Source organism: Rutilus rutilus (genome assembly GCF_951802725.1).
Source record: "Rutilus rutilus genome assembly, chromosome: 4".
Lineage (NCBI taxonomy): Eukaryota > Metazoa > Chordata > Actinopteri > Cypriniformes > Leuciscidae > Rutilus > Rutilus rutilus.
This window is the reverse complement of record NC_140212.1, coordinates 44,183,471-44,195,734: the sequence shown is the minus strand read 5'-3', so window position 1 is coordinate 44,195,734 and position 12,264 is coordinate 44,183,471. Positions and strand designations below refer to the sequence as shown.

General features: G+C 42.7%; 1 protein-coding gene across 1 annotated transcript; it reads left to right on the top strand.

Annotated features, from left to right (window-relative positions):
• Positions 1-845: 845 nt before the first annotated feature.
• cct2 (chaperonin containing TCP1, subunit 2 (beta)) lies at positions 846-12,107 on the top strand. Its single transcript, XM_084408320.1, has 16 exons — positions 846-945; positions 1,709-1,783; positions 1,874-1,939; positions 2,015-2,126; positions 2,354-2,430; positions 2,527-2,639; positions 5,392-5,594; positions 6,527-6,627; positions 6,715-6,842; positions 9,409-9,512; positions 9,707-9,826; positions 9,910-10,038; positions 10,121-10,224; positions 11,072-11,171; positions 11,256-11,397; positions 11,922-12,107. Exons 1-16 carry the CDS (start codon positions 943-945, stop codon positions 11,950-11,952), a joined length of 1,608 nt encoding a protein of 535 aa, XP_084264446.1. The 5' UTR covers positions 846-942; the 3' UTR covers positions 11,953-12,107.
• The last annotated feature ends 157 nt before the right edge of the window (positions 12,108-12,264 follow it).

Sequence of the window (12,264 nt, the reverse complement as noted above, 5' to 3'; positions counted from 1 at the left end):
CAACTGTGACACAACTCACTATTTTATTAAAGTGACTGTCAAATGTGTTTCTGTGCTTTGTTGACGTCTTGGCAAACTTTTATAACTACAGTAATCTTGACTTTCACTGTCAGAACAGCCAGCATACACTGTTTTCTTCCCAGTTCATCCTTCCATTGACTCTCTGACAACATCTTGTGCAACATAATCAATGAAGGCAGGAGATACACTTCCACAAAGTGCATTTTGTAACGGTTTCGACGAAGGTGAAAACTTTAGAGCGGTTTTTACATTGAAAGTCCAAAAATAAAAAACATGTAACACACAAAATCCAAAACATGAAACAAGCCATGAACAAAAACACAGAAACATTGTGTTGAGATTCATAGAGTATTAACAGCGCCCCCTATCATATAACAGTGAAAACACGGAAAGGTTTTGTTCAATCATATGTTTTGATTATTTAGAATAGAATTTGAGGGGCTTTTATTTTATGATACTATGCAATATATAGCATAGGATGTCTGTTCGAGAACGTTCTGGAACGAAAAATTGTTAGCTGGGATGACGTTAAAAGATTTTATTGATTAGTTTACTTCTCATTAATATAGATTTTAAAACATTTAGGTAGACTATACAATGAATTATAGGCCTATAATTAAATGATTAAAAGTCTAATATTTCTTAAAACTGCAATAGACTAAAACAACTTGTTTAACACAGAATACTTATCTTTAACATCCTGAAAGTACATTTATTAAATTATCTTTTTAGCTTATTAAAGTAGATAAATAAATAATAATAAATAAATAAAAATGCATTGTTAAACGCGTAAGCGCACTACAGGGACTTTTAAGTTGAAAAGTGTTCGCGTGCAGACAGGAAGCGGTAGATCTGTCGCGCATTTCCCTGCTCTGTTCTTCCTGTCTCGTGCGCGTCTCTTCTGCACATCCTATTATCATCATGGTGAGCGATTTTGTGGTTAAATCATAATTCAGCGGAGATATAATGAGTGAGATGTGGTGTAGTGCAGCGCGTGTGACGGTAGTGACTCGGTAATGTGATTTTGCCGCGGCAGTCGCACTTTATTCACGCTAAAGAGTGCGGGTTTGTGCGCGGCATGCGCGTGAACACGAACAATGAGTTCAGCCGACTGCGGTATGATGCTCTAATGGACGTGTTTCCCTTCATTAACACATCTCATTGTTTTATTTGTTGTGTGCTGAGTTTACTCGTGTGTGTTTCGATAGTTTGTGTTGTGATGGATAGTATTAAATAGCGGATCATCGTCAGGGAGTTTCTAGCGCTTTCTGTGGAGGGCGTGGCCACTGACGTCACTGTCATGAGCATGAGAGTGCAGTTATATTATAATTACACGGATAATTATTCAAATAATAATAGCAAGATTTAATTATGGAAGTATCTAATATTAGCATAATAACGAAATGAATAATAATATTAAAAATCACAGTTTCTAGAATGAATCAATACCCTCTCTAGAAAGCTTTCTAATAGAGATGGAGAAAATGCCATAATAATATTTAATCAACACTATAGTCACTTGTCTATGATAGATAGGGTTTCCAGAATGACCACGCATTCATGTTATGAGGAGTTTCGGAGGGACACTGACTGACTTGATAAACACACATCATTATTAATATCAGAAGTGTACACGTGTAATGCAGATGCCGTTTCATGATCATAATGTGTGTGTGTGTGTGTGCAGGCGTCTCTATCGATGGCCCCCATGAACATCTTCAGACAAGGAGCGGACGAGGAGAAGGCCGAGACGGCTCGACTGGTGAGACTCGTGCAGTGACCGTGATCATTAATAACCGTGATCATTAATAAGCGTGATCATGGCTAACGAGAGCTCTCTCTGTGCTTTCAGTCCTCCTTCATCGGCGCCATTGCAATCGGGGATCTGGTGAAGAGCACTCTGGGACCCAAGGGCATGGTACGTGTGCCGGCGGCCGCCCCGTCGTGATCATAACCGGTGAATATTGCTGATTAATGACCTCTGACCTCACAGGACAAGATCCTGCTGGGCGGCGGCAGGGACAGTCAGGTGACCGTGACCAACGACGGCGCCACCATCCTCAAGGCCATCGGCGTCGACAACCCCGCCGCCAAAGTGCTCGTGGGTGAGTCTCCGTGTGTGTGTGTGTGAGAGTGTGTGTAGTCACTATGACAATAATATAGCAAGTGAAAGGCCACCATGTTTCATACCATTCTGATGAAGTTACGATAAAAAAAAAAAAATCTAAATACATTACACCAGAGTAACACCAGAGATTACCTCCTGTAAAATATTGTTCATATATACGTCATGATGTGGTTGTGTGTCGGCTGATGTGATGAACCTGCGCAGACATGTCGAAGGTGCAGGATGACGAGGTGGGCGACGGCACGACCTCTGTGACGGTGCTGGCCGCTGAGCTGCTGCGGGTACGACTCTCACACACTCACTCACTCACACACTGTGTTTCCCGCCAGACGCCGCGCAGGCTTGATCGTGTGTGTGTGTGTGTGTTTGTGCCTCAGGAAGCAGAGCTGCTGATCGCCAAGAAGATCCATCCTCAGATCATCATCTCCGGCTGGAGGAAGGCCACGCAAGCGGCCCGCGACGCCCTGAGGGAGGCAGCAGTGGATCATGGGTAATGATGTGTGTGTGTGTGTGTGTTAGAACATGAGCAGTGTTGGACGTGAGTGTGTGTGATGTGTAATTGTGCAGTTCATTCTGTATTTTCAGAAAGTTTTGGAATATTTTTCCTCTCCCCAAATTTGTCACTACCGAAACACAATAATACATAATTTGATTGACCTGTTCATATTTTGTTTACGTCCACCATGTCAATATATATTTTTTCATTTAAAAAAAGTTTTCGCAGGTAAATCAATACCGTATTTTCCGCACTATAAGGCGCACCGGATTATAAGGCGCACCTTCAATGAATGGCCTATTTTAGAACTGTTTTCATATATAGGGCGCACCGGATTATAAGGCGCATATAGAATATAAGATACTGCAGTCAAACGTTTGACTGGGTTTGCGTTATGCAGTGGTCACCAACCTTTTCAAGCCTAAGATCACATCCAAAGTCCAAATGTAAACCAAGATACCTTGTTTATACTCGACGCGTCCGCATGAGCGCGAAGTTAATAAAAAAAAAAATCCGTCTGCTCAGGCAGATTCGGCTTAACAGCGCGCGCCTCTGAATCCGAAGATGCATGACTTTGAGCCGAATCTGCCCGAGCAGACGGATATTAGTAGTACATCTCATCACACCGGCACCCAGTTTGCGCGTCTAAATCAGTTATATGGTCTGGTGTTCAGTCTAAAACAAAACAGTTGCGTCAAGTATAAATGCCTCGTCTGTTTGGGGAGTTGCGCGCGCAGTCAGCGGAAGCTCGCGCTCCGGTGTCAGGCGAAAGTATAAACAAGGTTTAAGTCAGCGGTTGTTTAACAGACGTTAACATAAGGCGCCAGATCCATATATAAGGCGCTCCGGATTATAAGGCGCACTGTCGTTTTTTGAAAAAATTAAAGGCTTTTAAGTGCGCCTTATAGTGCGGAAAATACGGTAATTACAATTTGAACAATATTTCAAGTGAAATTTCTAAGATTTGTTGTATTTTGAATCCAGTCTTTCTTTGTAAAAGGCATTAAGTTAATCTCCCTGGTTGCAAAGTTAAGGATTCATTAGTTTGAATAAACATTGAACCAAACGCTATAATAACATCTGAGTTGATAATTCAATATAGACAAACATGCATGTTTCGGTCGTGACGGCGCATATTCGCTATAGTGACAGTAATGTTTTGGTAGAGATCACATCACATTACAGCATTTTAACGCGCATACTAAAACACTACTATAACATTCATACTAATTTGCATAACTGTACTAAAAGTGGGTTTTCATTTTCCCCAAATAAATGATTATGTTCCCTTTTGTCACTTCCACAACAATGATGACATGTTTCGGTCATGACTGTTTCGGTAGTGACAATTTTAGATACTTTTGAGCCTATAGCTCAAAGATGATAGCAGCACATGGTTACCTAGCTCAGTTCTGACCAGTCGTACACACATCATAACTAAACTTTATGGAATAACACCCTGAAAAGTTTGCTTGATTGCAGAAAAAAGGTGTTTGTTAGTGACGCTCCTTAAAGTTACACACAGATTTTCAAACTTGTGAACACATTTCCCTCAACATGATGGTGTTATATGATTGTTCATATTACATATCAAGAACCGAATAGGCCAAGCTTCCACGCTCCCAGGGATGACCTCGTTTTTGCCGGTGTTGATTCTGTGTGGGAAACACTGTGTTCGTGCGGAGGCTGTCAGTGCCGGAGTCCTCTCTCCCAACTTTACTTTTTACAGAGTGTAAATCTATCGGCAAAATAGGAAGCGATAATTTTGTTGAGAAATAGATGATCAATTTGCATCTTTTTCACAACTTATAAGCAAGTTTGCACTCCCTCAGTCTCGCTTCTTCCGTTACTTGCAAATTTGAAATTATGTAAAAGAAAATATTCCACAGTTTATAAATAAGCCTGAAAACTATATTATTCACGGTCTTTTATCTTCTAATCCCGAAACCAGACATTTGGCATCTTGTTTTGTTCGTGCTCTTGCAACATCTATACAGGGTTCCCGCGGGGTCTTAAAAAGTCTAAAATTCGGAACTTTAAATTTAAGGCCTTAAAACGTCTTAAAACCGGCCACATTTTATCCGCGGTCTTAAATTTCATTTAGTCAGGTCTAAAAAAGGTTTTACCCCCGTTCATTTCCAGAAACGCTGGACGCAGAAAGATATAACAAAGTAGCAAAAAAGTATGGAGTCGTAGCCTACAAAGCGGAGCCCTAGAGCAGTCGCTCGTGGCCTGATTGGAGGTCGCTCGCAGCAGGCCGTTCACATATCGCATCCTTTGCGCGCTCAAGTTCGTTCGTATTTGAAGCGATGAGCACGTTTTTTTCCAGGCGCAGCGAGATAAAAAAAAATCTCAGCTCTTCAGAATCCCGCAAACGCACCGCAGGTCATGTGACAAGAACCAACCAATCAGCTTCGCCCTTTCCGTAACAACATTGAAAGCTCAGTCAACAGGAAGGATGGGGGTGCACCCAAACACTACTCCGTAAATAAATCTTGTAGCAGAGCGGTGGAAATCCATTAGCCACTAAAACTTCCGATCCGTACGCATCACCATCAACTGCGGTCCGTTCCACCCCTAGTGTGTGTGTGTGTGCGTGTGTGTCAGTGAGTGAACATTAGAAGCGGTGGACGTGTGTTTGTGTGAACAGTAGAGGCGGTGGACGTGTGTGAACAGTAGAGGCAGTGGACGTGTGTGAACAGTAGAGGCGGTGGACGTGAGCTTGTGTGTGTGTGTGTCTCCTCAGGAACGACGAGCAGAAGTTCCAGGTGGACCTGCTGAACATTGCGCGCACCACGCTCTCCTCCAAGCTGCTGACGCACCACAAGGACCACTTCGCCCGGCTGGCGGTGCAGGCCGTGATGCGGCTCAAGGGCTCCGGAAACCTGGAGGCCATCCACGTCATCAAGAAGCTGGGCGGCAGCCTCACCGACTCCTACCTGGACGAGGGTGTGTGACGGACAGCTGATCCCACAGGCTTAATTCACCCAAACATGAGAATTACTCCAGGCTTTACTCGCCCTCAAGCCATCCGAGGTGTACATGACTTTCTTCTTTCAGACGAAAGCTACTTATTATAGCTGTAAAAGTTTTAAATATGGGAGTTTTTCTTACACTAAGGCATCAGAAGGCCTTTATCCGGAGCCGTGGGAATTACTTTAATGATGGATTGATGCACTTTTTTGTTGTTTCAAATGTTGGCCTCCCATTCACTGCCATTATAAAGCTTGGATTAGCCAGGACATTTTTTAATATAACTCAGATTGTGTTCGTCTGAAAGAAGAAAGTCATATACACCTAGGATGGCTTGAGGGTGAGTAAATCATGGGCTTGTTTTCATTTTTCGATGAACGAACCCTTTAATTAATAATAATAATAATTCATGCCTTCTGCCTGCATCCTGATGATTCAACACCAGTATAAATTATTAGTTTTTCACCCATATAAATTACACCTATATACATTTTTATGTTCGCCAATAAAAACTTCAATCAGTCTGTATTTGAACATTTAAAATTATAGATTTTTTATTTTATTTTGGCAGAATTGTAATGTGTTTGAATAGTCTTTAAAATGAACTTAATTAAACAATGGGTGTTTTAATCCTTCTATAAATATAATTTCCCTCATTATAAACGTGTCATATTTCTTTATTGCTTGTGTACAAAATATACTATTGCAAAACATATCACTAGGTCTCATCATAGTTTTATATTCATTATCTCAAATAATAATAAGTGTTTGTAAAGTATCGGTAACAACAGGTGTTTAATTGATCTGTGAAAGTTGTGCGATTGGTTAGCGGTGTGTGGCTCAGCCAATCAGATGGCGGCACACGAGTAGCGTAATGGTCATGTGACCGCTCTTCTTGTTCTTCACAGGCTTCCTGCTGGACAAGAGGATCGGAGTGAACCAGCCCAAGAGGATCGAGAACGCCAACATCCTCATCGCCAACACCGGCATGGACACGGACAAGATCAAGGTACGGCCTCGTTCAGGCACTGAGCGTCAGCACTGACGCGGCACCATTAACACCAGTAACGTGAGTGTGTGTGTGTGTGTCCCGCAGATCTTCGGCTCCAGGGTGCGCGTGGACTCCACAGCCAAGGTGGCCGAGATCGAGATGGCCGAGAAGGAGAAGATGAAGGAGAAGGTGGAGCGCATTCTCAAGCACGGCATCAACTGCTTCATCAACAGGTGCTGTGAGAGTGTGTTTTCAGCCCTCGACTGATGTATCGGCTGATTTCTGCGGTTTCATTAAGGGCCCAGATTTACCCTCTTAAATTTATGTCCAGAGGAATTTTTCCTTTTATAAGGGCAGTTTTTTCTAATCTATCTATAAATTACAGAAACGTCTGTCTGTCTGTATGTCCGTCTGTGTGTTATTCGCATATCTCTCGAACCGTTAGTCCGATGGATTTCAAACTTGACAGGTGTCTCGCTACGGGCACAAGTAAGTGCAGTGCCAAGTTTGACATTGTTTGGATGAGAAATGCAACAGATATCGTTAAAAAACAGTAAAAGAAGCACTTAGAAGGTTGTGGTTTAAAAATAAACATTCTGACATAAACACTCAGGCCCCGTCCACACTACTGCGTTTTCATTTAAAAACGGAGACCTTTTGCTACGTTTGCACCTCCCGTCCACACTAAAACGGCAAAAACAGAGACCCAAAACGGAGAAGTTTAGAAACGCTGCCGACCTGTTTTTCGTTTTGAATCTCCGGAGGGCGTTTTAGTGTGGACGGGTCAAAACGGAGGACTTTAGAAACGATGACGTAGTAGAGGCTCACGCTCGGCTCTATGATTGGGTGTCATCAGTCATGGCGTAGGCTATATCTTTTCTAGCAGCTGTTGTGCAAGTAAATTCTGCATTTTACAATGCTAACTGCCTACATGCGCCGGAGGCAAGCTATTATTCGAGCGATCTGTGACAATTCCCTAGCCTGGCAAGCCAGACGTACATCAAGATGTTTAGTCTGACTACGAACACATCTTCCTTTTTTTAAGAATGACTTAAGTGCCGTTCTTTGTTCTTTTCTCAAAGAAAAACTTAACTCCAACTCCTCCAGAGTTGCGGCCAAAGCCGATTCGAAAGACCGTTGTTCTCCATCCGCAGCAGCCATCCTTTGTTTTCAAGTGGCAGGGAGCCGTCGCAACTCTGTCGTCATATGTTAAACCCGCCCCCGCCCACTCTATACACGACGTGATTGGCCTGACCCAATTTAGGTTTTTGCAGCAAAAAGGTCTATTGAGAGTTGCTAGACCCACCCTGGCTGCAAAATAATTTTGCTGCCGCTAGGGTGCGTCTAGATTTCTAGGCTAACAATTCCCGGTAAAATAGTGACAATGTGACAATTCCCGTGTGCAACTGACAATTCCCGATAAAATAGTTTACGTTTGACAATTCCCGGTATCGACCGTGTACATGGAGCGTCGGTTTTGGGTTAACCCGGGAAGAACCAGCGCATGGTGGGATAATTTTATCAATGAAGTTGTGTTTACACCGGCTCGCGCATGCCCAGTGTTGGTGAATGGTCACGTGATCCGCGTTTTCAGTCGTTTTAATGTGGACGGAGATCAATTCTAATACGCAGCTAAAACGCTGGTGTGGACGGAGATCGTATTCGTTTTAATTCTCCGTTTCTAAACGAAAACGCAGTAGTGTGGACGAGGCCTCAGTCAGCTACACTGTTTACTTCTGAATATTATAGTTCGGTTCCAAAACTTGATAAATCCATTTTGATTAATTTGAGTAAAAATGTGGGGGGTTTTTACCAAGAAAGTGACAAGATGCAAACCACTATTTTCTGTTTCAAACTTTCACATAGCATCTTTAGGTTATAATAACATTTTTTAGTCAAAAAAACTAAAAATTCAAATCCAGATTTATTATAAAAACAGATTATTTCCCCCAAAAATGCAATAAATTCATGACACTTTTTTTTTTTTTTATGCAATTAATCCATTGAATCAATATCAAAGTAATTTTTTCATCTTATTGAAACTGTTGAAATCAGCCATCGCTAAGAAATATCTCCTGAACTTTTTTGATGGCGATTAGCTCACAAAAACTGATTTTGCACGGGCATCAGCCTATTCACAAACTGTTTGCTCAAGCATAGCGTTTTCTCAGTTCACTTTGTGCTTTCTACCATGCACATATAAAAATGTCACTGAACTTTTGCTGTGTAATTGTAACAATGAGCACTCAAACACACCAAACCAACAATTAAGCTACTAAAAACACACTCAAAAACTGATTTTGCACGGGCATTTTGCACTAGTCTTATTAAATGTGTGCATTTAGGCATTTGCGCTGCAGTTGCAAAAAATGTGGAAAACTTCAATGACACAAATTCAGGCTCCCAGTAGGTGTCAGCAGAACGGCCGGTTCATTCAAGAACATAGAGGCTGTCTTTATGAGAGTTTCATTGAATCACTCACTCGACCATTTCAGTCAAAAATTCAGATTATTGATTATAAATCAAGGTTTTACCTTTGTAGAAAACATGGGAACGTCAAAGACGCTTTAATTTATTATTTTATTGTTTTATTAGACGGATGAGAAACTGTTTAGACAAAACTGTTGTCAATTGGTTAACGTAGCATAATCAGATAGAGCTTTAACAGTTATACAGCATTTTCTCCCATATACAATGTTTTAAAATGAATAATGCCATTTTATTAGCACTTGATTGTTTTGACCGAGTAAAACCCCAGAATTGTGGCTGAGTGTGTGTTTGTGTGTTGTGGATCCTCAGGCAGCTGATCTATAACTACCCTGAGCAGCTGTTTGCCGCCGCTGGAGTGATGGCCATCGAACACGCTGATTTCGCAGGAGTGGAGCGCTTGGCCCTCGTCACAGGTACACACACACACACCGCTGTAAAAACTATCCCAGTGTGCACTGCCCTGATCCTGATCACCAACTGTGTGTGACTCATTACCCAATCAGACTGGCAAAAGACTCACAGGAGTTAAATACAAAGTGTGTTTATTTCAGAACAGAGTAGCGCACTGTTTTTAGCTAGCACTCATTGAGGTGGTTTGTTCGTGCAGGCGGTGAGATCACGTCTACCTTTGACCATCCTGAGCTGGTGAAGATCGGCCACTGTAAGCTGATCGAGGAAGTGATGATCGGAGAGGACATGCTCATTCACTTCTCAGGAGTGGACATGGGTACGTGCTTGTTGACTGCAGATTTATCAGCATATTGCCCCAGTGTTGTGTTGTTGTGTCATTGATGTGTTCCCCGTGTGCAGGAGAGGCGTGCACCATCGTCCTGCGCGGGGCGACGCAGCAGATCCTGGACGAGGCCGAGCGCTCGCTCCACGACGCCCTGTGTGTGCTGTCGCAGACCGTCAAAGAGACACGCACCGTGTTCGGCGGAGGTCAGTACAGTTCGCCACGCCAGCGGCTCTCTAACCGGTGTCTGCTGGGATGCGCTCTCACTCCGGTGTGCTTGTGTTTCAGGATGCTCTGAGATGCTGATGGCTAGAGTGGTGTCAGATCTGGCCAACCGGACGCCAGGCAAAGAGGCCGTGGCCATGGAGTCCTTCGCCAAAGCCCTGATGATGGTGCGTCACGTCATGTCAGCTGATGTCTGGCTGTTTAGAGAGGATCAGTGCAGGGATGCGGAGTTACTTCTCCTAATGGATATATTTCTCCCCTTAAATTCGTTTCCATGTGTATTTTTACCTTTATGAGTTTTATCATTTTTCTTAACTTATTAAATATATACATCATATTTGTAGGCATTTACAGTGCATTTACAATCACATAATGCATACATCATTGGAAAGAAGGAAATTATGTGAAACTTAGACCACCAGAAGTTGTCAAAGTCTTTAATTAGTGAGTCATTGAATTATTCACTCAACCTATTCGTTTAAAATTAATTGTTCAAAGTTATTAATTAGTGAGTCGTTGAATTATTCACTCAACCGATTTGTTCACATACATGGATTCATTCAGGAATTAAGCAAGAGACTGTCTGTGTACAAAATTGCACATTCAAAAGAAGTACCTACTCAGAGAGTAAGTTATTACAACCATCTTTGTCATGTGACCTACTAGCATTATTTGCCAAGTTATCATTCAGTGGCGAATCCTCTCCTGTTGCCTGAAGGGACAGTTAGGTGTCCACTGGATGTGTGCTTCAGAATGGCTGCTCTTCGCCTACTGTGAATGTAGACACACTACTATATGATCGGGAAGTATGTGATGTCAGAGAGCGCCCTGACTGTCTGAATGGATCATTTAAATCATTCACTCGACCGATTTGTTTCAAAACACTGATTCGTTCTCAAAAGAAGCAAGTCACTGTTTTAATGAGTGACTTGATGAATCATTCACTCAACTGATTGGCTGTTTTTATTGGCGAAAAGAGCAAAACTGACACTGTTGTGACACTTGTTGTTGCAGCTGCCCACCATCATCGCTGATAACGCAGGATATGACAGCGCAGAGCTGGTGTCCCAGCTGAGAGCCGCCCACCAGGACAACAAGATCACTTTCGGCCTGGGTAAGACACACACACACTCACACACACCTGATGTCAGGCTAGCCCGCGCCTCTGCTCTGACCTTTGACCCGTGCCGTCTGACAGACATGACCCAGGGCTGTGTGGGAGACATGGCGGATCTGGGCATCACCGAGAGCTTCCAGGTGAAGAGGCAGGTGTTGCTGAGCGCAGCCGAGGCGGCCGAGATGATCCTGCGCGTGGACAACATCATCAAAGCTGCTCCCAGGTCAGTGCTCTCGGCTTTATTCATACAGGACACACCGTGTCAAAGCAGCTCACAGGCATTAACAGGAAGAGGACAGAACTTTTTGTCAAGCAAGTTTTATTGGAAGACAAAAACACATTTTTAAACACATTTAAAGATGTCTCTTTACCAATAAATAATAATAATAATAATAATAAAACATCCCATACCCGACCTGTTTACATTGACGTGAAAAAGTATGATAAAGAAATGTGAAAACATTACATTATGTGCTTATATTTTAAAAATGCAGATGAAACACAATTGAGGCACATATTTTTTTTAATCTGCTAAGACAAACTGCGATGAGAACCGTTATACAGAATAAACCCCTGGATATGAGTTCAAACTCTGCTCTAAAGAGACAATAGTGTGATAGTTCATCTGAAGGCAGTGTGTGTTGAGTTCAGTAACAGCTTCATCTGTTCAGGAGACTCAGCCGAGAGGTTGTTGAGGTATTTTAGCATGTGTTTAACGTGTGTGTGTTGTGTTGTGTTGTGTTTCAGGAAGCGTGTGCCGGATCATCACCCCTGCTGAACACACACCGCTAACGGCCCGTGTATTTATTGACAGGAAGCGGATTCTCTTTGTTTTGTAGTTTCTTGTGCCGATGCACTTCTCGAGCATGTCTGAATGTCAGCGCTGGCTTTTGACCTTTTGTTTACTCAATAAAACTGTCACGATCAAACCAAGCCTGTTGTGTTCGAGTCTCTTGCCAAGTCCAGTCAGCTTTATTTCTACAGCGCTTCACACGGGACAGAGTTTCACAGCAGCTTCACACGGGACAATCAGGGAAATAACTCTGTGATGTGAGACCCGTTCAGATTCTGCTGTAAAGAAGCTCTACAT

Excerpts from the sequence above, each read along its gene's own strand:
- cct2 (XM_084408320.1), top strand. Across the intron at positions 9,513-9,706 it reads GCGCTTGGCCCTCGTCACAG|GCGGTGAGATCACGTCTACC; the intron begins GTACACACACAC and ends TTGTTCGTGCAG. Across the intron at positions 10,039-10,120 it reads ACGCACCGTGTTCGGCGGAG|GATGCTCTGAGATGCTGATG; the intron begins GTCAGTACAGTT and ends CTTGTGTTTCAG.